This window comes from Salmo salar, chromosome ssa02, assembly GCF_905237065.1.
Source record: "Salmo salar chromosome ssa02, Ssal_v3.1, whole genome shotgun sequence".
NCBI classification, from domain to species: domain Eukaryota; kingdom Metazoa; phylum Chordata; class Actinopteri; order Salmoniformes; family Salmonidae; genus Salmo; species Salmo salar.
Window position 1 is genome coordinate 24,789,933 of NC_059443.1, and position 24,082 is coordinate 24,814,014.

Sequence of the window (24,082 nt, forward strand, 5' to 3'; positions counted from 1 at the left end):
AGGGAGAGAGCGGAAACAAAACAATATTTTATTCCAAGACCACAGAAATGGCTAGAAAGAACCAACATGTTCTTGTGATATGGCCAATGCTGCTTATACCACATTTTCAGTAAAGCTACTGTAAAAAAACAAACGCATTTTCATACAATGTTTGTGGTTATCTGAACCATACAGACTGATTTGACAGTGCATATGTAACATTTTCAATGTCATTTGACAAACACACAACTGAAAGAAAAAAAAAATATCAAGGTAAAAAATAAAATCTAGGCTACTGACAGATTAGTTGTAAATTGAGTAGTTAGATAAGAATTAAGCCGGTACCTTACAAAAAGGGACCATACCCATAACCCATAGAAGATGTTTAAGTCTGTTGCAAATGCAGAAGGTTCACATTGGGAATGCTTTTTGCACTGTTCATCTCTGTGGTACTGGGAGGGAAGAGGTTAATTGTTGGTATAACAGCTGACTTGGTTTGGTGAAGGAGCTTTTATGCCACATTCACGTACTAGTCGGAACTAGGAAACACGGAAATTTCCGATTTACTAACTGTTTTTTATACACATGCCGCGTTCAACCAGTTAGCAAGTCGGAAATTTCAGAGTTTCTTAGTTCCGACTAGCACGAAAACGCATCCTCAATCACAAAACAGTCATCATCCGAAACCTCAGTTTTTACAGAGACAGCAGACAACCCGGTGCCCCTATCCGGGCCTACTGCCTTGTGGTCGTATACAGTTACATTCGTTGAAGTTTGAATGTTGAACGCCAGCTCCTTGTCACCATTGCTTCGAGGCAAGGAGTATGGGCTGGTTTCCTCCTTCCCTTTTCTGTGACCATTGAGCTGTTTGCCAGACGTCAGACCCAGTTCCTGTGCAAAAAAGGATGCCGCCATTGTGCAACGGTGCCTCTCGAGCAGCTTGACAGTTTGGAAGGGCTCCTGACACACTCTACACTTCAAGTATTTTGTTCCAGAAGTCCCTGGAATGGGCTGCTGTGAGACCATATGCATCCCTAGCTGCAGCTCCCCACTGAACGGGTCAGGACAGTGCTGACGCTGGACAACCTTCTTAGCATACCCCGCGGGCTGTTTCCTGTTACTCAGCACTGTGGCAGTGGTGAATCTGGTTTCAGGAGTTGCCCGATATGATCCACACTGGTGGTGGCCAGGCTGTGGTGACTTGTTGTTACTGAGCAGGAGAACCCCGCACCGCAGGCAGCCATGGACTTTATTTCTGGCGTGAGTGTTGTGGTGCCATACGAGTAAGTCTTTTGTTGCAAAGCCCAGTTCACAGTAGGCACACCTGTAGGGCTTTGTCCTTCCAAACTTGCGCAGGGTCTCCACCAACACCACTGGCTGGAATTGGTGCCAGAGGTCCGTTGTTGGGGCACGTGGACCAGGTGGAGGCTTTGTGGCTCGTGGAATAGGGGCCGATAGCATCCGAGTCGGTCCAGGCACAGCCCAGCTTCCCTGCCCCGCCGTCAATACCAGCCTCGAAAGCTGCTCCTTGTACTCTCTCTCCCTCTGATATTGTTCCTTCTTTATGGTGCTATAATTAATTACAGTGTGGCCTGGTTCATGTAACCCACTGTGGTCCATCATATCAACATACATGGAGAACTCTGTTCCACAGGAGCAGATGAAACCAGCCGCAGGACAAAAGTGGTCATGAAATGACATTTGGTCTGGAAAGATCCTTTCACAACTAAAGCAAAAAGGGGGTCCACCATCACCAAGCTCCCTTTCCCCTTTCATATAGTTCCGCTTTTGCATCTTGACCTGTCCTTGATGTGATGATTCATGTAGAACAGGGTCTCTGGAGTGTCTGAGGTAACAGAAAAAATATTATTTTAGAAAGCCTGTTCAACTGTACTGATTAGAAATGATATATCCACAGGGAAGTATTGCATAAAAAGCAGGGCATATAATTCAGCAACACAACATTAGGTATCTGTAGGGCGTGCTAGCCTTTAGACTTAAATAGCTAACTTGTTAAGTAGTTGTGTGATATCGATAATTTCACTATGTAGTTAGCTAACACCTTGGTCGTAAATCACTATTTAACGTCGTCACCCCAAGCCCGGCGCTGGCCCAAATTTGGGGGTCTTTGTTTCTTGGACCAACGGGGTGTTCAAAAGCTTAAACCCAATTTGCAAACTAAAGCTTAATAGTACATCGACACAAGTAATTATATTTGACATATATACCTAACTATATTGATAGCTAGCTAGCCAGCCTAGGAAATGTTTGTTAGTATAGCTAGCTAGCTAACGTTAGCTATCCATCCCTAAAACATAGCTAGCCTAGCTAACGTTAGCAGCATTACCTTACACCAGCGAGTCACAGCTGTCCACGTTCATATTACTGCCATCGATCATCTAATATTCGGACATTTGTAATTTAGCTATAATACTGCTACGAAGCTTTATTCATATTTCATAACCTTACAGGCTGAATTTTGAAACGCATCCGCGGGAGCGAGGTGGAAAATACAACTTACTTCGTTTCGTTGGCGGGTAAACTTCCAAATGCACGGTAACACTGCCGCCCGTCGGGTTGGAGTATGCAAGTTGATTAGTTGAGTCAAAGACAAAGAGGCGAAGCGAGAGGGTTTACTCCGCCCAAAATCTTTCCACAGAACATTCATTATTAAGCAAGAGGAGTTTTGCATGGGGTCAATGAGTGTCGAATTTAGTCAAGATAAAAATGAATAGCTGTTTTGATACGTGAGGTTTATTTGATCTAATAGAAGTTTCGTAATGCTTAGGTTGTAAAAAGCGTCCTGATATAAGCGTGACCCACGGGATAACCCGGCAACTATGGAGTTATCCCTAGTGTAATTTGAGACTGTCAAGGTATATTTCTGAAGCTGGCGTTGCATCTCCATTGAATACAGGCGGTTGACAGCAACACCCCTAATTGAATATTCAAAATTATATAAAAATTACGAGTTGTATCCACCAATCTAAAGAGAATAGGCGTGAGCTTGACAGGCCGCTGTTCCACTCTGTGGACAAAGAATCTCATTGTCAGGGCGGAGACAAGCATCGTGTCATTATATCCAGTATCTCTGGTTGAGTCTGGTAATGAGTGAATGAAGGGAGGGGAGCTAGCCTAATACAAACCTAGTTTACATTCCGTTTCGCAACAAAGAATGTAAATTCGCGAGATCAGGATGGTTTGTATGACGCTAGGAAAAAGGCAAATATGGGAAAAATGCTCAATTATCAACATATTTATTATCACACATGCATTCCTAAAAACTACTTTTTATGCCTTAATGGCTAACCAGTCAGTCCCCCCTGTGAACCATTTACATTTCACCAACAGTACAAACCTTTTAAATAAGATTCTGTAAATACTAAAGCCTTTACCTCCTACTTAATTGGTGGCACACACACACACACACACAAAAAACGGCCATTAGCCCCCTAGCGTCGATTGAATCACCGTTGCTTCAATCTAAATTACATGTAAAAAATCCCCATCAAAAGTAATTTACATTTTTTCTTTGCATTGGATGCATCTCAATCCACCGCATACCCCAGTGTCATTCTTCCACATCTGAGACAACCCATAAACCGGTCTTCTCACAAAAACTTTGACTAGAGGTCGGACGATTATGATTTTTCAACACCGTTTATTTATTTAAAATAATGACAATTACAACAATACTGAATGAACACTTATTTTAACTTAATACATCAATAAATAAATAAACATGTTCAATTTGGTTTAAGTAATGCAAAAACAAAATGTTGGAGAAGAAAGTAAAAGTGTGTAAATTCACATGTGCCATGTAAGAAAGCTAACATTTAAGTTCCTTGCTCAGAACATGAGAACATATGAAAGCTGGTGGTTCCTTTTAACATGAGTCTTCAATATTCCCAGGTAAGAAGTTTTAGGTTGTAGCTATTATAGGAATTATAGGACTATTTCTCTCTATACGATTTGTATTTCATATACCTTTGACTATTGGATGTTCTTATAGGCACTTTAGTATTGCCAGTGTAACAGTATAGCTTCCGTCCCTCTCCTCGCTCCTACCTGGGCTCAAACCAGGAACACATCGACAACAGCCACCCTCGAAGCAGCGTTACCCATGTAGAGGAAGGGAAAAAAACTACTCCAAGTCTCAGAGCGAGTGATGTTTTGAAACGCTATTAGCGCGCACCTGGCTAACTAGCTAGCCATTTCACGTCGGTTACACCAGCCTAATCTTGGGAGTTGATAGGCTTGAAGTCATAAACAGCGCAATGCATTGCGAAGGGCTGCTGGCAAAACGCACGAAAGTGCTATTTTGAATGAACGCTTACGAGCCTGCTGGTGCCTACCACCGCTCAGTCAGACTGCTCTATCGAATCATAGACTTAATTATAATATAATAAAACACACAGAAACACGAGCCTTAGGTCATTGATATGGTCGAATGAGGAAACTATCACGTTTATTCTTTCAGTAAAATACGGAACCGTTCCGTATTTTACCTAACGGGTGGCATCCATAAGTCTAAATGTTCCTGTTACATTGCACAACCTCCAATGTTATGTCATAATTACGTACAATTCTGGCAAATTAGTTTGCAACGAGCCAGGCGGCCCAAACTGTTGCATATACCCTGATTCTGCGTGCAAGGAACGCAAGAGAACTGACAATTTCACCTGGTTAATATTGCCTGCTAACCTGAATTTCTTTTAGCTAAATATGCAGGTTTAAAAATATATACTTCGGTGTATTGATTTTAAGAAAGGCATCGATGTTTATGGTTAGGTACAGTCGTGCAACGATTTTGCTTTTTTCGCAAATGCGCTTTTGTTAAATCATCCCCCGTTTGGCGAAGTCGGCTGTCTTTGTTAGGAAGAAATAGTCTTCACAGTTCGCAACGAGCCAGGCGGCCCAAACTGCTGCATATACCCTGACTCTGTTTGCAAGAGAAGTGACACATTTTCCCTAGTTAAAAGAAATTAATGTTAGCAGGCAATATTAACTAAATATGCAGGTTTAAAAATATATACTTGTGTATTGATTTTAAGAAAGGCATTGATGTTTATGGTTAGGTACACGTCGGAGCAAAGACAGTCCTTTTTCGCGAATGCGCACATCGATTATATGCAACGCAGGACAGGGTAGATAAACTAGTAATATCATCAACCATGTGTAGTTAACTAGTGATTATGATTGATTGATTGTTTTTTTATAAGATAAGTTTAATGCTAGCTAGCAACTTACCTTTAATGCAGCAACTTACTGCATTCGCGTAACAGGCAGGCTCCTCGTGGAGTGCAACGTAAAGCAGGTGGTTAGAGCGTTGGACTAGTTAACCATAAGGTTGCATCCACAAGCTGACAAGGTAAAAATCTGTCGTTCTGCCCCTGAACAAGGCAGTTAACCCCCCGTTCCTAGGCCGTCATTGAAAATAAGAATGTGTTCTTAACTGACTTGCCTAGTTAAATAAAGGTCTAAAAAAAATAAGTTTGTTTTTTTGTTGAAAACCCCCCCCCCAAAAATATAATAATAATAAATATATATATTTTTTAATCAAAAATAAATGAAAAAAGACAAAGAAAAACAAAACCAAAAATAACATTTTCGGCAAAACTTCAAATCGGCCCTAATTAAATCGGCCATTCCGATTTATCGGTCGACCTCTAGTCTGAACGGTTTGACCTAAAAAACTATTAAGACCACTCTTTGGAAAGAGGATACTCTCACAAACACTACAAGTGTCGAGACTCGTCTGAAGTTGGTAAGGTCGACGTGCACAGTTTGTTTGGTAGCGTTCTAACCGTTTGGGCGACAAACTAATAGGACCCCACATGAAAAGCATTTTTTGCTTAAGTTTCCATGTACTAAATACATTTAACATTCAATAGGTTTCCATTGCATTCTTAACTTGTGTGGCATATTTTCTTTTGTCGACATTAGCTGTTTCCATCAGGCCTGTCGTGAGTAAATTACTGCGTCAGGTACACATAAAATGGTTGGAAACCTGGTTAGTAGTAATAACAATCAACTCAAATATTTAATCTAGGAATGGGGCTTTATTAAAACAAGGAGCAACACACACTACATGCTATTTCCTATACATTTCTGATTTGATAGAAGTGCTCAAATATACACTGCTCAAAAAAATAAAGGGAACACTTAAACAACAAATAATCAATGGAAATCCAATTTATCAACCCATGGAGGTCTGGATTTGGAGTCACACTCAAAATTAATGAGGAAAACCACACTACAGGCTGATCCAACTTTGATGTAATGTCCTTAAAACAAGTCAAAATGAGGCTCAGTAGTGTGTGTGGCCTCCACGTGCCTGTATGACCTCCCTACAACGCCTGGGCATGCTCCTGATGAGGTGGCGGATGGTCTCCTGAGGGATCTCCTCCCAGACCTGGACTAAAGCATCCGCCAACTCCTGGACAGTCTGTGGTGCAACTGTTGGTGGATGGAGCGAGACATGATGTCCCAGATGTGCTCAATTGGATTCAGGTCTGGGGAACGGGCGGGCCAGTCCATAGCATCAATGCCTTCCTCTTGCAGGAACTGCTGACACACTCCAGCCACATGAGGTCTAGCATTGTCTTGCATTAGGAGGAACCCAGGACCAACCGCACCAGCATATGGTCTCACAAGGGGTCTGAGGATCTCATCTCGGTACCGAATGGCAGTCAGGCTACCTCTGGCGAGCACATGGAGGGCTGTCCGGCCCCCCAAAGAAATGCCACCCCACACCATGACTGACCCACCGCCAAACCGGTCATGCTGGAGGATGTTGCAGGCAGCAGAACGTTCTCCACGGCGTCTCCAGACTCTGTCACGTGCTCAGTGTGAACCTGCTTTCATCTGTGAAGAGCACAGGGCGCCAGTGGCAAATTTGCCAATCTTGGTGTTCTCTGGCAAATGCCAAATGTCCTGCACGGTGTTGGGCTGTAAGCACAAGCCCTACCTGTGGACGTCGGGCCCTCATACCACCCTCATGGAGTCTGTTTCTGACCGTTTGAGCAGACACATGCACATTTGTGGCCTGCTGGAGGTCATTTTGCAGGGCTCTGGCAGTGCTCCTCCTGCTCCTCCTTGCACAAAGGCGGAGGTAGCGGTCCTGGTAGCGCCTCCATGCTCTGGACACTACGCTGACAGACACAGCAAACCTTCTTGCCACAGCTCGCATTGATGTGCCATCCTGGATGAGCTGCACTACCTGAGCCACTTGTGTGGGTTGTAGACTCCGTCTCATGCTACCACTGGAGTGAAAGCACCGCCAGCATTCAAAAGTGACCAAAACATCAGCCAGGAAGCATAGGAACTGAGAAGTGGTCTGTGGTCTCCACCTGCAGAACCACTCCTTTATTGGGGATGTCTTGCTTATTGCCTATAATTTCCACCTGTTGTCTATTCCATTTGCACAACAGCATATGAAATTTATTGTCAATCAGTGTTGCTTCCTAAGTGGACAGTTTAATTTCACAGAAGTGTGATTGACTTAGAGTTACATTGTGTTGTTTAAGTGTTCCCTTTATTTTTTTGAGCAGTATATATACATACACAAAAGTATGTAGACATCCCTTCAAATTAGTGGATTCGGCTATTTCAGCCACACCGTTGCTGACAGGTGTATACAATTGAGCATACTGCCATGCAATCACCATAGAGTAGACAAACATTGGCAGTAGAATGGTCTTACAGAAGAGCTCAGTGGCTTTCAACGTATCACCGTCATAGGATGCCACATTTCCAACAAATCAGTTTGTAAAATGTCTGCCGTTAGAGCTGCCCTGGTCAACTGGAAGTGCTTTTATTTTTAAGTGGAAACATCTAACTCACAGAACGAACTTGAGTGCTGAAGCGGGGGGGGGGCCTGTCCTCAGTTGCAACACTCACTACCAAGCTTCCAGAGGCAGTTTGGAACATCAGCACAATAACTGTTAGTCGGGAGCTTCATGAAATGGGCTTCCATGGCCGAGCAGCCGGACACAAGCCTAAGATCACCATGCGCAATGCCGAGCATCGGCTGGAGTGGTGTAAAGCTCGCCGCCATTGGAGCAGTGGAAACGCATTCTCTGGTGTGATGAATCCCGCTTCACCATCTAGCAGTCCGACAAACAAATCTTGGTTTGGTGGATGCCAGGAGAGCACTACCTGCCCCAATGCATAGTGCCAACTGTAAAGTTTGGTGGAGGAAGAATAATATCTGAGGCTGTTTTTCATGGTTCAGGCTAGGCTCCTTAGTTCCAATGAAGGGAAATCAACGCCACAGCACACAATGACATTCTAGACGATACTGTGCTTCCAACTTTGTGGCAACAGTTTGGAAAGGCCCTTGCCTGTTTCAGTATGACAATGCCCCTGTGCACAAAGCGAGGTCCATACAGAAATGGTTTGTCAAGATCGGTGTAGAAGAACTTGACTGGACTGCACAGAGCCCTGACCTCAACCCCATCGAACACCTTTGGGATAAATGGGAACGCCGACTGCGAGCCAGGCCTAATCGCCCAACATCAGTGCCCGACCTCACTAATGCTCTTGTGGCTGAATGGAAGCAAGTTCCCTCAGCAATGTTATAACATCTACACGAAAGCCTTCCCAGAAGGGTGGATTCTGTTACAGCAGCAAAGGGGGGGACCAACTCCATATTAATGCCCATGATTTGGGAATGAGGAGTTCGACGAGCAGGTGTGCACATACTTTGTAGTGTATATTCACTTAATTGTTTTCTCCACAATGCACTGATAGCTACCACACTAAGATATAACCATCAACGTTTTTGCACAACCTAAAATAGCAGTTGAACAATAAGTGGTACATTTTAATAATGGCTGAAGAGTTAAAGGGATACTTCAGTATTTTGGCAATAAAGCCCTTAAAATCTACTTCCCAGAGTCAGATGAACTTGTCGATACCATTTTTATGTCTCTGCGTGCAGTTTGAAGGAAGTTGCTAACTAGCATTAGCACAATGACGAAGTCTACGGTAACTACCTCGAACTTCCTTCATAGTGGGGAAGTAGATAAAGGACTTCATTGCCAAAATCCCAAAGTATCCCTTTAAGAACAAGCTAAGAACATCATTGCATTTTACAGCACAATACAACAGTTTACAACTATGACTATGAAAATAGGTTCAAGTGAGCAAGATAAGTCTATTGATGGACAGTGAAAATAGAATCAAAGTAGTATAGTACAATAATGATTATATATGGTTACACAAGACAAAATGAATCCCTCAAATCAATAACCGATCTTGCAAAAACATTTAGCTAAAACCATTGTTGATATGTTCTGTTGGATTCTGATTTTCAGAGTATTCATTCTCATTGTGTAACCTGCGCTGTGTCTCCAGACAAAATGCAATGGACCTTTCTGCGGTGGTCTTTCAGTGACCGTAGGCTGGGATAGAGGCGCTGGCAGATGAGGCAGCGAAACGAGTTGGTCTGGTCGTGTGTTTGCAGGTGTTTCTGGAGTCCCTCCACAGTGCCAAACCAGCGCACGCACACAGGGCAACGCATGGGCTTGAAGGCAGGCTTGCACATTCCATTTAGCTGGTGAAACTTGAGGCTGAGGCCATTGGGGAAGTCCATGCTGCAGCGGGAACAGTGGTTTGCCTTCGCTGAAATAGCTCCTCTGTCACCTTTACACCGATTCCAGGAGAGGTGCTTTAGCAGCGCACCACGACTGCAAAAGGTGTTGCTGCATCGTATGCACACGCAGCGCGGCTGTGGCTTCCTAGGCTTCCGCAGAGGTTGCTGATTTGGCTGAGGGCGCTGTGCTGGCAGAGAGTGTTGCGGAGGCGTATGTCGCTGCTTTGGCAGGGGCTGCCGACGTTGACGTGGCTGCTGTGGAAACCTCAGCAGTAGAGGTGGAGAGCGCTGTTGTTGCATTCCCCCATACATCTGGTGCTGAGGCTGCATGTGCACTTGTAGGTGGACTTCATAGTCTGCCCAGGAACTCAGTGTCTCACCGCATGTGGGGCAGGTATAGGACTCCTGTGCATGCTTTTGCAAATGCTCTAGGAGGAGTCGTGGGGATGTGAAGCCTGCACCACACTCACACGTCACTCTCCTGGGGAGAACATTGGGCAATGACATAATACCCCAATTTTCCCCATTATCCTCCAGAGTTTTACTACTTTGTGGTGCCTGGGCTGCTGATAAGCTCTGTTGTAAAAGTCCATTATCATTCTTGGCCACGGTTCTACTTAACTGGCACTTCTTCCTATGAATCAGCATGTTATCTTTGCGGTTAAAGCTCCTCCCGCAGACATAGCAATCGAATTGGAATTGACCCTTGTTGACTTTCTGCGCTACTGCCCGGTAGGTAGATTGTGGCAAAAATGACCTATTTCCACACAGCCTTTGATGCTTTTTTAATGTGCACCCTCGACTGTACGTTTTCTGACATCTATAGCAGGGAAAACGTCTAGCACCATCTTTTATGAAATAAGGCACGCCATCCTTTGTGGACTTGACATGACCCTGAGAAATAGGTTCTTGTAGCATTAAATCATCGTCGTCTTCTGCATCTACTGCCTCAATCAGCACGTCGATCTCAGAATCATCTAAAGGCATTGTCCATTCTCCATCTCTCCCTTCTTGTTTAAAACTACTTGCTGCGTTGTCCCCTTCACCATCTCCTTGCTGTAGTGTTGCAGATCCTGAATCAATTTCTTCTGGTGTTACATGCTTGGAAACTTTGGGATAGAAGGATGAGAAGCTTTTAGGTGAACCAGACCAGAGCAAATCAGGAAACAGTGGATGTGGCCTTGATTCTGCAGAAATCACCTCCTCCTTTATCTGACGAGTGCTGTCAGTGCCCACATCGATGTTTTTGGAGATTAGAGGCCTCTGGTGGACGCCTGTGACAGGCTCCCTTGCTTTAATGTTTTCCCAAAATGCAGTATTTTTGTACAGGGCAGAATTGGAGGCATGCTGAGGAGGACGGGGTGGCCCCTGACACTTGTGCACATTGAGATTATACCTACGGGCATAGCTGTGCTTGCACACTTGACAAAAGTAAGGCGTCCTAGCTTTAACATTTTGGAAGATTCTTTGTGGTTGTTGCTTCTTTTGCTTCTGGAATGATGCAGTCTTTTTGATAGAGTGGCATTTACTCCCCACTGAGCTAAGCTGGTGGGGAGCCAGGGGACAGATGTGGTTGTCTGGAAGGGGTGGTTTTCCAATCATCAGTTGTTTACAGTGACGACAACACTTCACTATCTCCTTCCTGTGTAATGCATGATGCACTGTCAAGCTGTCCAAGTCCTGAAAAACACTTCGGCAGCGGCCACATTGATATCTCCCCTGTGTGGCCCTATTTCTAGAATCAATAAGCTTTTGGCGGGTCTCAAGAACTACTACAGGGCAGAAGGTCTGAGTCAAAGATATGATGCCAGATGGACGGGCTATTGTCTTTGCACCAGACTTTGTAAGCAGGTGTCTTAACTGGCCAATAGAGGGCCCTGGTGTGGATGCTGCTGTTTGGTTGGATTGTAACATCACCTCCACTGGTATAAGCTCTCTTTTGGGGACCACAAGTCTCTTGTGTCTTAATGGGTAGTGTTGAGCAGGTTGATAACGTTTCATGTAGGCATTTGCTATCATTCTCATTATTGTCTCATTCTTAGCTGGGCCACCATCTTCAGAAGATGCGCCGCTTGTAACGGGACAGTCTGCATCCTCAGGAGTGTCATCCTGGACGGATTGTGGCGAGGGTTCCTGTGCAGTAGAGATGTTCTCAGGTTGGTCAAGCCCATCAGGCTGTAATTCCTGCTCACTTGCGCCTGGAGGGAGGTTGTTCAGCTCTTGAGGTCTGGTTAGGGCAATAAACCCCTTATTTGTATAGACTTCAGGAACGGTGGATGTGCTATTAAGCTGTGGGAGAATTGAACTAGGATTGACAGGAGATAGAGGTGAGGAATGAGAGGGGGGACTGAGGCCCAAAATGGTTTGGCTAAGGGTTGGCTGAGGGGAGACTGGTTGGGCAGGTTCAACCAGACTGCATTCTTCTTGGCTCGAATATTTGGCATCAGTCGTCTGGGTCTGCTGCTGGGGGGTTGAGACATGAGATCTTTTATGCTCCAGCATTTCATTAAAGTTCTGAAACTCATCCCCACAATCACAGATAAAAAGAGAGAGAGCTGGGGTCTCAGGTACTGCGTTGCAGCAGTGCTGGTCTTGGAGCTCCTTGTTTGAAAACACTTCACCACAGTGAGTGCACATAGGCTGCTTCTCAGATTGTGGTGGTTGCTTGTCATATTGAACTGCATGAGAAGCTTGGTGCACCAACAAGGATGCCAATCCAGTAAAGGTGGCTGAACAAGCCACACAGCGATACATTTTAGGGGATGAGGTACTTCCCTGAAGGCCAAGCATTGTGGTACAAGACAGTCACAGTACAAAGGGGGGCCCAGGTGTCCTCAACTGGCTGATCTTGGGTTGTCAGTTTCCTGATAAATAAAGAAAACACATTTGTCAGGAATATATGATAAAAGTATCCCCTCAAACAATGTCAAATTTGTGAATCTCCAAACAAAATAAAGTTTACAGATACATACTTCATTTCTGAAACTATTTACCAAATGACCTAGCCTACATTCTTATTTGTAATTCCATATGCTCAGGCACCCCCACAATCTCAGCAATGATGATATAATATACTGTAGGTACACACCATAACACTTCAGCTACACTGATGTCGTGAGGATACCTGGGCCACCTGTTAAGATGAGCCTTTTGTTCAGTAAATCAGGTAATACATGAGGTGAAAAGGAGACTGTAGTAGAACTTTAATTTCAAGTTATTAATAGTGTTTCATGTATAAATACTGGATCAGTGGCGTAGGACGCACCCCTGCGAGGCCCCCCCACAAAATGTTTCGAATTACAGGAAAATAGCTTTAAAAACTACAAAATTCTCTGCCTCAAGGCAAAATGTGTAGAATAGCATGAGAAGCTAAAACAAATACTCTGCCCCATGGAAAAAGTGTAGGATTGTGCTCTTCTTGGATGAAACCCAGTTTTAACTGTATCGGGCAGACGGTAGTGGGCCGGTGTAGTGTGGGCGAGCGGTTTGCTGATGTCAACGTTGTGACAGAGTGCCTCATGGTAGCTGTGGGGTTATGATATGGGCAGGCATAGGCTACGGACAATGAACATAGTTGCATTTTATTGATAGTATTTTGAAAGCACAGAGATACCGTTATGAGCAGTGGTGTAAAGTACTTAAGTAAAAATACTTTATAGTACTCCATAAGTTGTTTTTTGGGGTACCTGTACTTCACTTTTTATATGTTTGATAACTTTTACATCACTGCATTCCCCCCCCCCCCAAAAAAGTACTCCATACATTTTCCGTGACACCCAAAAGTACGCGGTACATTTTTTATGCTTAGCAGGACAGAAAAGGGTCCAATTTACACATCTATCAAGATGTCATCCCTACTGCCTCGGATCTGGCGGACTCACTTAATAACACAAATACTTTGTTTATAAATGATGTCTGAATGTTGGAGTGTGCCACTGGCTATCCGTAAAAAAAAAACAAGATATTGTGCCATCTGGTTTGTTTAATGAGGAATTTGAAATTATTTATACTATTACTTTTGATACTTAAGTACATTTTAGCAATTCAATTTACTTTTGATACTCAAGTATATTTAAAACCAAATACTTTTAAACTTTTACTCAAGTAGGATTTTATTGGGTGACTAACTTGAGTCATTTGCTATTGAAGTATATCTTTACTTTCACACAAGTATGACAATTGGGTACTTTTTCCACCACTGGTTACGAAATGATGAGGCCCATTGTTGTGCCATTCATCCAACGCCATCACCTCACGTTTCTGCATGATAAAGCACGGCCCCATGACGCAAAGATCAATACACAATTCTGGAAAGCTCTTCCATGGCCTACATACTGATAGGGTTGCAAAGGGTAGGAAACTTTCCAGTAGACTTCCGGAATAATTCCAGAAATTTTCCATGGGAAGATAAGCCCGGGAAATTTGCTTAAATTCATCAAAAAAGATGTGTTAATACCTTTTTGTGGGATACACATAAGGCAATTCTAGGTCTTGTGGCATATTTTGGTTAAACTATCCCCAATTCAATGGAATTGCAACCCTCTGCATGCACAGTGCATTCTTCCATCACATGTACAGCTGATTCTCAAGATCTTACACACTAATGAGATGCTATTGAGCCCACACCACTACACTGTCTGAGCCAAGGACTACATACTTTCTGGTAAGTTTTGATTACAATACCAGGTGGGGTGAAAATATTTTATATGACATAAAAAAAACATGTAAACTAGTAAATAGTAGCCTACAGCAAAGTGTGTTTAAATCATTTCTAAATTGTTAACAATTTCTGCTAGTTAGTTTTTGCTACCATGTGGGTTTTAGCTTACATGAGACTGCTAACAGTGTTAATTCACCTGTTTCCATACTTGTTTCATTTTAAAACATGTATCTTACGAAGGAGTTGTTTAATCTAACTGCTAAACTATTTATCTATACATGGAATTGTATTTTTTTGTTTTTACTCATTTCTTTGTAATGTTTACAGGAAAATGCCTTGGACACAATCTGATGTGTGGAGACATTTCACTGCAGCTAATGTAGAAGGAAAAGCTGTCTACATTTGCAAAAACTGTGCCAAATCATATGTGAAGAATGCAACAAAGATGCAGAATCATCTGGCCAAGTGCATAAAGTTCCCTCAGCGCTCTGACAAAAGTCCCTCTACTTCTAGTCGAGGTGAAAATGATGAGAGACCTTATCGATAGCAACAGCTCATGGTCCTCCTGGAATCAGAAGTATTTTTTGACTCAATGGAGGAATGTAGTCAGAAATGCTGATGAATGTCTTGCTCGAGCTATGTATGCAACTGGTTCAACTCTGATGCTCTCAGGTAATGTGTATTGGAAGAGATTTATGAATGTTCTTCCCCCAGCATACACCCCTCCAACCAGACATACTTTATCTACTCGTTTGCTGGATGCCAAGTTCAAGTGAAGGTCAAGCAAATCACAGACAAAGCAGACAGTATTGCAATCATCTCTGATAGGTGGTCGAATGTTTGTGGGCAAGGAATAATTAACTACATCATCTCCACCCCTCAACCAGCATTCTACAACAGCACAGACAAGGGACAACAGACACACCAGTCTCTACATTGCAGATGAGTTGAAGGCAGTCATCAATGACCTTGGACCACAGAAGGTATTTGCACTGGTGACGGACAATGCTGCAAACATGAAGGCTGCTTGGTCTAAAGTGGAAGAGTCCTACCCTCACATCACACCCATTGGCTGTGCTTCCTGCATTGAATCTGCTCCTCAAGGGCATCGTGGCACTGAAAACAATGGATACACTCTACAAGAGAGACAAGGAAATGGTTAGGTATGTGAAGGGTCATCAAGTTGTAGCAGCAATCTACCTCACCAAGCAAAGTGAGAAGAATAAGAGCACCACATTGAAGCTGCCCAAGACCATCCATTGGGGTGGTGTTGTCATCATGTTTGACAGTCTCCTGGAGGGGAAGGAGTCTCTCCAAGAAATGGCCATATCAGTCTGCCGATATGGACAGCCCCATCAAGAGTATCCTCTTGGATTATGCATTTTGGGAGAGAGTGGTAAGCAGCCTGAAACCTATTGCAGTAGCCATTGCACAGATTGAGGGAGACAATGCCATCCTGTCTGATGTTCAGACTCTGCTTACAGATGTAAGAGAATAAATCCGTACTGCCCTGCCCACTTCACTGTTGCTCCAAGCAGAGGAAACTGCAGTTCTGAAATACATCAAAAAGCGTGAAGACGTCTGCCTGAAGCCCATACACGCTGCAGCGTACATGTTGGACCCCAAGTATGCTGGCAAGAGCATCATGTCTGGTGCAGAGATCAACAAGGCCTATGGTGTCATCACTACTGTCTCGCCACCTTGGCCTTGATGAGGGCAAGGTTCTTGGCAGTCTGGCACAGGACACTTCTAAGCAAGGGCTTTGGGATGGAGATGCAATATGGCAGTCGTGCCAACATATCTCATCAGCCACCTGGTGGAAGGGACTTTGTGGATCGGAGGCAATTTCCCGTTGCCTCGATCACGCTCCAAATCCCACCAACATCAGCCGCCTCAGAGCGCAACTGGTCTTGTTTGGAAACAGACACAAAAGCAGGCAACAGGCTGACCAATACAAGGGTTGAAAAATTGGTGGCCATCCGGGCAAATTTTTGGCTTTTTGGGCCTGACAACGAGCCATCCACAACAAGGTTGGAAAGTGACAGTGAAGATGAGGCCTGAGTCTGATGTTCAAGAGGTGGACATTGAGGAGGTCCAGGGAGAAGACATGGAAGCCTGAGAGGAAGACAACCAAAGCTTTAGTTTCTAGACTATCATTTTACAGATGCATGTTGAAAACGTTTTTGGGAGATGCGATGGATCATTCAATATTCCCTTCCTTTTGTTGTTCAGTGAAATCATCCCATGTGATTAGTCAACTCATTTTATTAAAGTTCAATTCGTCACTAAATTGTTTTTATTTCTATTTGAAGGATTTAATCATTTGCAATTATGTCTACTTATGATAAGGTAAAAGGTATACATTTCTGTCTCCATATGCTATGGTAAATACATCCAATGCAAAAAATATCTACATTTAAATAGCATTAATATATATTTACATATTTCTGTTTATTCCCATATATATTCTGGTTAATTCCCATGGAAAGTTTCCACCTCTGAATATACCCCAAAATGTGCAACCCCTTTACTGGCACCCATTGAGCACGTTTGGGATGCTCTGGACCGACAGCATGCTCCAGTTGCCACTAAAATCCAGCATTTCGCACAGCCATTGAAGAGGAGAGGGACAGCATTCCACAAGCAACAGCCTGATCAACTCCATGCCGAGGAAATGTGTCTCGCTGCATAAGGCAAATGGTCACACCAGATACTGACTGGTTTTCTTATCCACGGCCTACAAAAAAAAAAAAAAAAAAGGTATCTGTGACTAACCGATGCATATCTATATTCCTAGTCACGTGAAATCCATAGATTTGGGCGGTAGGGCCTAATGAATTTATTTAAATCGACTGATCCTTATATGAACGGCGACTCAGTCAAATCTTTTTAATTGTTGCATGTTGCATTTATATTTTTGTTCAGTGTACACCTAACTCTTCTTACAGTTCCACTGGATGATGTAAATAAATGTTGTTTAAAACATTTTTTTAACTATCATGGCGTCGTGACTCGTGTCATGTGATATAGGTGGCTTATTGATAACGGTTTCCTATATACTATTGGCTGCCTAGTGATTGCAACTCTCCAATGTGAATAGTTGTCAATGATGTTAAGTTTCCAAGTGCTACTGAAAAATCTTAAGTGAAATGCACTAATTGCCCATGATACACATCTATCAATCCATTCCAAATCTTTATACTATACATGACCCAGAGGACAGCATATGTTGACGTTGCCTAGGGCGGCAGCACAACTGCTAGACCTAGGCTTGACGAACAAAATTTGCCTGTAATTTATTTGCCTTAGCGGCGAACCTTGGCCTGCTTAAAGTCAACAGCTGCTGTTGCGAAGTCAAAACTGTCCAACTCTTTGAAGCAGCTTGCAATGCTCATCAGCCTCGTTACTTTGTCTTCAAGAAGGCTCGATCTTGAGGTAGTCTTTGTTCATATCCTTTGCTAGTTAGTGAGTTATTAGCCCAGTTATAGATACATTTACAGTCAGCAAGAGGACTGACTGCTTCCTACAAGAGCACAACACGTGTGCACGTCCAGCCATCCTAGAAAAGCAAGTTTGGTAAAGAGCTTTTTTGTTTTAAAAAGGGGCAGTCCACACATTGGCTGCTACTGTAGGCTGAATGATAGAACAGCTATTTCCATCTAAAATGTTATGGGATGCATTTTCTCCATTATTTTTGATGGTAGGCTACATTATCAAATAGCCACAGTTGCCTACCTGACCACTTAACTTGAATTTAAAGGGGGTACAGCCTCAGTGTTCACAGTAAACACGCTCCGGACGTTGCACATTATTTTCACAACGTTCAAGTTTGCACGCTGCAGACCTGAAATTTGCTCAGTGACAAAACATTTGAGGTAACTTTGCTTATGAGGACCTCGCGTTTTTTGCGTGAGTAAAAATAGAAACACAAAGCCGACACCATTTACCAAGCAGCTTGAGGATATATTAGCCTATAAAGTATATTTGCCTTTGAAGTTTGAGCACATCGACTGGCATTTACATAAATTAATAAAAAGCATTAAGCAATTTGGCCGACAATTTATATATTATTTATTTTTGTCCAAAAGCCGGAATTTACACTACCGTTCAAAAGTTCGGGGTCACTTAGAAATGTCCTTGTTTTTGAAAGAAAAGCACATTTTTGTCCATTAAAATATCAAAATGATCAGAAATACAGTGTAGACATTGTTAATGTTGTAAATGACTATTGTAGCTGGAAACAGCAGATTTAATGGAATATCTACATAGGCCCATTATCAGCAACCATCACTCCTGTGTTCCAATGGCATGTTGTGTTAGCTAATCCAAGTTTATCATTGTAAAAGGCTATTTGATCATTAGAAAACTCTTTTGCAATTATGTTAGCACCGCTGAAAACTGTGGTGCTGATTAAAGCAGCAATAAAACTGGCCTTCTTTAGACTAGTTGAGTATCTGGAGCATCAGCATTTGTGGGTTCGATTACAGGCTCAAAATGGCCAGAAACATAGAACTTTCCTCTGAAACTCATCAGTCTACTCTTGTTCTGAGAAACTATGCCTATTCCATGCAAGAAATTGCCAAGAAACTGAAGATCTTGTACAACACTGTACAACTCCCTTCACAGAACAGCGCAAACTGGCTCTAACCAAAATAGAAAGAGGAGTGGGAGGCCCTGGTGCACAACTGAGCAAGAGGAGAAAGACACCTCACAAGTCCTCAACTGGCAGCTTCATTAAATAGTACCCACAAAACACCAGTCTCAACATCAACAGTGAAGAGGCGACTCCGGGATGGAAACCATGTTTGATTTTGTTCCATTGATTCCATTCCAGCCAATACAATGGGCCTGTCCTGCTATAGCTCCTCCCACCAGCCAACACTGGTGGAAACGAATCTAACCCGCTGGCTCCTGAAGCCCGTCCCCATTAGCTCCCAAGTCTAGCTAACTGGCGTTGCAAATTAGCACTTCGCTAGCTAACTGTGCTGTTTTAGAAGAAAACAGATTATATGAATAAACACCATAGCTAGCCCTCGTTGTTGGGCGTGGATTCGTATTTACATTTTATGTTAACATTCATTGAAATTGGTGGTAACTACTGGTTTCAGATCCAAGGCAAGAAATTGTATGCCAAGTTTTCGGTTTTGGTTAGGGCTCAGAGTGACGTCACGCACTGTCGATACTCGTGAATATTCATTTAATTGCCTCGCTCATCTGCAGATTTTGTTTTATCGCCCCCAAAGTGCTAGGTGGATTTCAGGTGTTAGGCAGTATATGCTACATGGAGCGACGGTGTCGGTCTAAAGCATTATTTTAGGATATTTATGCACAAGTCAAGAAAACCGCTGGGCCCTAATATCAAGAAATAAACCACATGCATCTGATTTACTGCACATCAACACGTGTTCCTTGCATAACACAATCTAGTAAAATGTATCGACTTCCCTAAAATTATGAACTTTGCACCTGACGAGCGCGCTAAAATAAGAAAAAAAAGCATGCATGATTGCAATGACATTTGTTGTTGTAGCAAAACAGCACTTCACGCCATATTGGTGAGGTATCTATAGCTTTATAATAATCCATGACATGTCTAATGCAAGTTTGCTAATTAGATAAAACGTTTGGAAAAGTACATGTAGTACCTAACAATCAAACTAAGCTTTTGGTCGCGCAATTCGACGATGGCAGACGTAACGTTAGCCAGCTAATGTTAGCCACACAATCAACCATTGCATTAGCTAACTAGTTCCAAAAATGAGTGACCTAACTACTGCTTTTAAACTACAGCTAGCTAACAAAAACGTATGTATGTGCCGTGTGTAGTTAAGAACAAAATTACCTATAAAAAACATGCATTGATGATGTCCAAGAAAGCGTTAGTGAACAAAAGCCAGCTAGCTTGCCAACTAGCTAGCCTTGCTAACACACAATGTGATTAGTTAATGTTACCCCGACATCTTTCAATACAATTATTCCAGATAAGTGTGAAAGTTTAGCTTATTACGCGTAACAGGTCAAATGAACATATTGGGAAAAATAGTAACGTTAGAAAGCAGAATTTAGGTATGTCATTCTGAAATGTCCTCGTCGTTCAATGACAACGATAATATATTTAGTAAACTTACCATCAGTAATTTTGTTTATTACAGTATTTTGTGTCATCCAGGGCTACTTTCGTTCAATACCGATTCATTTGAATATTTTAGACGTATTATTTGTAGCCACGATGCTGTTCGGATCGTGCATTCGGTTGATGTGTGCTGCTGCACAGCTGTAGCAAAGGGGGGTGCGTTCCAGGTGGTCTCCATCACCAGTCGCGCGCACATGTTACTTGTCGTCTTGGACTTGTCAAACCTGATCTGCGCAGCGCGGCTAAGTTAACAACGGACTGGAACGTAACCAGTCGCTCTGGGAGAGTTTTTTTTCTAAATCCTCCCAATCAACTGGGCAGCAGACTGCTGTAATCTTAGAACATTCTGCCAACTATAGACTCGGAGTCAGAGGGATAAACCCAAACTCATAATGGCATACTGATGATAACTGTAAATAATTATTCACACCAAAAACATCGTTTAATGTACGTTTCTATATTATAACTTTGTTCTATAGCCTACTTTTTGTACTTCAATTTGATGGCGACTCAAATCAATAATGCACCGAGAAATGTAATCCCTGCACATTATACCGTTGAAACTGGTGCGCTTTATATTTATTATTGAGATGTTTTAACTGCTATTTAAAATAGACAAGATATGAAGGATATTGTTCTCTGCTCAATGTAGGCCTGAATGGTTATGGCTAAAGATTGCCAATGCAATGGAAGCTGTATCCCACCTGATTATGATTTACTCTCCCGTCAGAATACATGTATACAATACAGGAATACAGTGCCAGTCAAAAGTTTGGACACACCTACTCATTCAAGGGTTTTTATTTATTTGTATTTTCTACATTGCAGAATAATAGTGAAGACATCAAAAGTATCAAATAGCACATATGGAATCATGTGGTAACCAAAAAAGTGTTAAACAAATCAAAATATATTTTATATTTGAGATTCGCAAAGTAGCCATCCTATGCCTTGATGACAGCTTTGCACACTCTTGGCATTCTCTCAACCAGCTTCATGAGGTAGTCACCTGGAATGGATTTCAATTATCAGGTGTGCCTTGCTAAAAGTTAATTTGTGGAATTTCTTTCATTCTTAATGCGTTTGAGCCAAACAGTTGTGTTGTGACAAGAGAGGATAGGTATACAGAAGATAGCCCTATTTAGTAAAATACCAAGTCCATATTATGGCAAGAACAGTTCAAATAAGCAAAGAGAAATGACAGTCCATCATTACTTTAAGACATGAAGGTCAGTCAATCCGGAAAATGTACTTTTGAAAGTTTCTTCAAGTGCAGTCGCAAAAACCATCCAGCGCTATGATGAAACTGGCTCTCATGAGGACCACCATAGGAAAGGAAGACCCAGAGTTACCTTTGCTGCTGAGGATAAATTCATTAGTTAACTGCACCTCAGATTGCAGCCCAAATAAATGCTTCAGAGTTCAAGTAACAGACACATCTCAACATCAACTTTTAAGAGGAGACTGCGTGAATCAGGCCTTCATGGTCGAATTGCTGCAAAGATACCACTACTAAAGGACACCAATAAGAAGATACTTGTTTGAGCCAAGAAACACGAGCAATGGACATTAGACCGGTGTAAATCTGTCCTTCGGTCTGATGAGTCCTTTTTGGAGATTTTTGGTTCCAACAAGTGTCTTTGTGAGACGCAGAGTAGGTGAACGGATGATCTCCTCATGTGTAGTTCCCACCATGAAGCATGGAGGAGGAGTTGTGATGGTGCTTTGCTGGTGACTGTCAGTGATTTATTTAGAATTCAAGGCACACTTAACCAGTATGGCTACCACAGCATTCTGCAGCAGTACACCATCCCATATGGTTTGCGCTTAGTGGGACTATCATTTGTTTTTCAACAGGACAATGACCCAAAACACACCTCCAGGCTGTGTAAGGGCTATTTGACCAAGAAGGAGAGGGATGGATTTGTTGAACACTTTTTGGGTTACATGATTCCATGTTATTGCATAGTTTATGTCTTCACTATTATTTTACAATGTAGAAAATAGTAAAAATAAAGAAAAATGCTGGAATGAGTAGTTGTCCCAACTTGACTGGTACTGTATATAAATAAATACTGAAAAAAAATATAAACGCAACTGTTTTACAGTTCATATAAACAAATCAGTCAATTGAAATAAATGAATTAGGCCCTAAGCTATAGATTTCACATGACTGGGCAGGGGCACAGCCATGGGTGGGCATAGGCTCACCCACTGGGGAGCCAGGCCCAGCCAATCAGAATAAGTTTTCCCCACTAAAGGGCTTTATTACAGACAGAAATAATCCTCAGTTTCATCAGCTGTCCGAGTGGCTGGTCTCCGACAATCCCACAGGTGAAGAAGCCGGATGTGGAGGTCTATATTTTCTATGATGATGTTGGAGGCAGTTTATGGTAGAGAAATTAGCATTCAATTCTCTGGAAACAGCTCTGGTGGACATTCCTGTAGTCAGTAGGCCAATTGCACACTCCCTCAAAACTTGAGACATCTTTGTCATTGTGTTGTGTGACAAAACTGCACATTTTAGAGTGGCCTTTTATTGTCCCCAGCACAAGGGGCACCTGTGTAATGATTATGCTATTTAATCAGCTTCTTGATATGCCACACCTGTCCGACGGATGGATTATCTTGGCACACTAACAGGGATGTAAACTAATTTGTGCACAAAATGAAAGAAATAACATTTCTGGGATCTTTTATTTCAGCTCATGAAACACGGGACCAACATTTTACATGTTGCTTTTAATTTTTTGTTCAGTGTAAGTTGCATGGACTCACTGTGTGCAATAGTGTTTAACATGAAAATGAAGGATGGATCAACAACATTGTAGGTACTCCACTACACTAACCTTATTGAGGGAAAAGAAGGAAGCATGTACAGAATAAAAATATTTCAAAACATGCATCCTGCTTGCAACACGGCACTAAAGTAATACTGAAAAGAATGTGGCAAAGCGAATTCAGTTTTTGTCCTGAATACAAAGTGTTATGTTTGGGATAAATCCAATGAAACACAAGTACCAATCTCCATATTTTCAAGCATAGTGGTGGCTGCATCATGTTATGGGTATGCTTGTAATTGTTAAGGACTGGGGAGTTCAGGATAAAAAATAAATAGAATAGAGCTAAGCACATGCAAAATCATTGCCAAAAACCTGGTTTAATCTGCTTTCTACCAGACACTGGGAGATTAATTCCCCTTTCAGTAGGACAATAACCTAAAACACATGGCCAAATCTACACTGGAGTGGTTTACCACGAAGACAGTAAATGTCCCTGAGTGGCATTGTCACAGGATTGACTTAAATCTACTTGAAAATCTATGGCAAGACCTGAAAATGGTTGTTGAGCAATGATAAACAACCAATTTGACAGAGCTTAAAGAATTTTTAAAAGAATAGTGGGCAAACGTTGCACAATCCCGGTGTGGAAATCTCTTAGACGTACCCAGAAAAACTCTGTAGAAGCACCTTTGGCAGTGATTACTGCTGTATTGACTCAGGGCTGTGAATACTTATGTAAATGTGATCTCTATTTCATTTTCAATAAATTGGCATTTCTAAAAACATGTTCACTGTCATTATGGGTGAGAATTTATAAATGTAATCAATTTTGAATTCAGGCTGTAACAGCAAAATGTGGAATAAGTCAAGGAGTATGAATACTTTTTGAAGGCACTTTATCATTCATTTATAAGTCCAAAAATGGATGT

General features: G+C 42.3%; 2 protein-coding genes across 4 annotated transcripts; both read right to left on the reverse strand.

Moving 5' to 3' along the window:
* Positions 1-14: 14 nt before the first annotated feature.
* Positions 15-2,831, reverse strand: LOC106578123 (uncharacterized). 3 transcript variants are annotated; one of them, XM_014156751.2, is made up of 2 exons: positions 2,501-2,831; positions 15-1,825 (listed from the first exon to the last, which is right to left on the reverse strand). In XM_014156751.2, exon 2 carries the CDS (start codon positions 1,771-1,773, stop codon positions 619-621), a length of 1,155 nt encoding a protein of 384 aa, XP_014012226.1. In that variant the 5' UTR covers positions 1,774-1,825; positions 2,501-2,831; the 3' UTR covers positions 15-618. The 3 variants fall into 3 exon arrangements, with proteins under 3 accessions (XP_014012226.1, XP_014012221.1, XP_014012217.1); XM_014156746.2 differs by having other exon boundaries at positions 2,327-2,831; XM_014156742.2 differs by having other exon boundaries at positions 2,332-2,507.
* Positions 2,832-8,674: 5,843 nt separating this feature from the next.
* Positions 8,675-20,527, reverse strand: LOC106578096 (uncharacterized). The gene is made up of 2 exons (XM_014156690.2): positions 20,366-20,527; positions 8,675-12,441 (listed from the first exon to the last, which is right to left on the reverse strand). Exon 2 carries the CDS (start codon positions 12,365-12,367, stop codon positions 9,311-9,313), a length of 3,057 nt encoding a protein of 1,018 aa, XP_014012165.1. The 5' UTR covers positions 12,368-12,441; positions 20,366-20,527; the 3' UTR covers positions 8,675-9,310.
* Between the last annotated feature and the right edge of the window lie 3,555 nt (positions 20,528-24,082).

What these genes read in the sequence shown, in the direction of transcription:
- LOC106578096 (XM_014156690.2), bottom strand. Translation starts at nt 12,367, where the DNA reads ATGCTTGGCCTTCAGGGAAGTACCTCATCCCCTAAAATGTATCGCTGT.
- LOC106578123 (XM_014156742.2), bottom strand. Translation starts at nt 2,378, where the DNA reads ATGATCGATGGCAGTAATATGAACGTGGACAGCTGTGACTCGCTGGT. An exon ending in GACAGCTGTGACTCGCTGGT is followed by an intron (nt 1,826 to 2,331) that starts GTAAGGTAATGC and finishes CTGTTACCTCAG; the next exon opens with ACACTCCAGAGACCCTGTTC.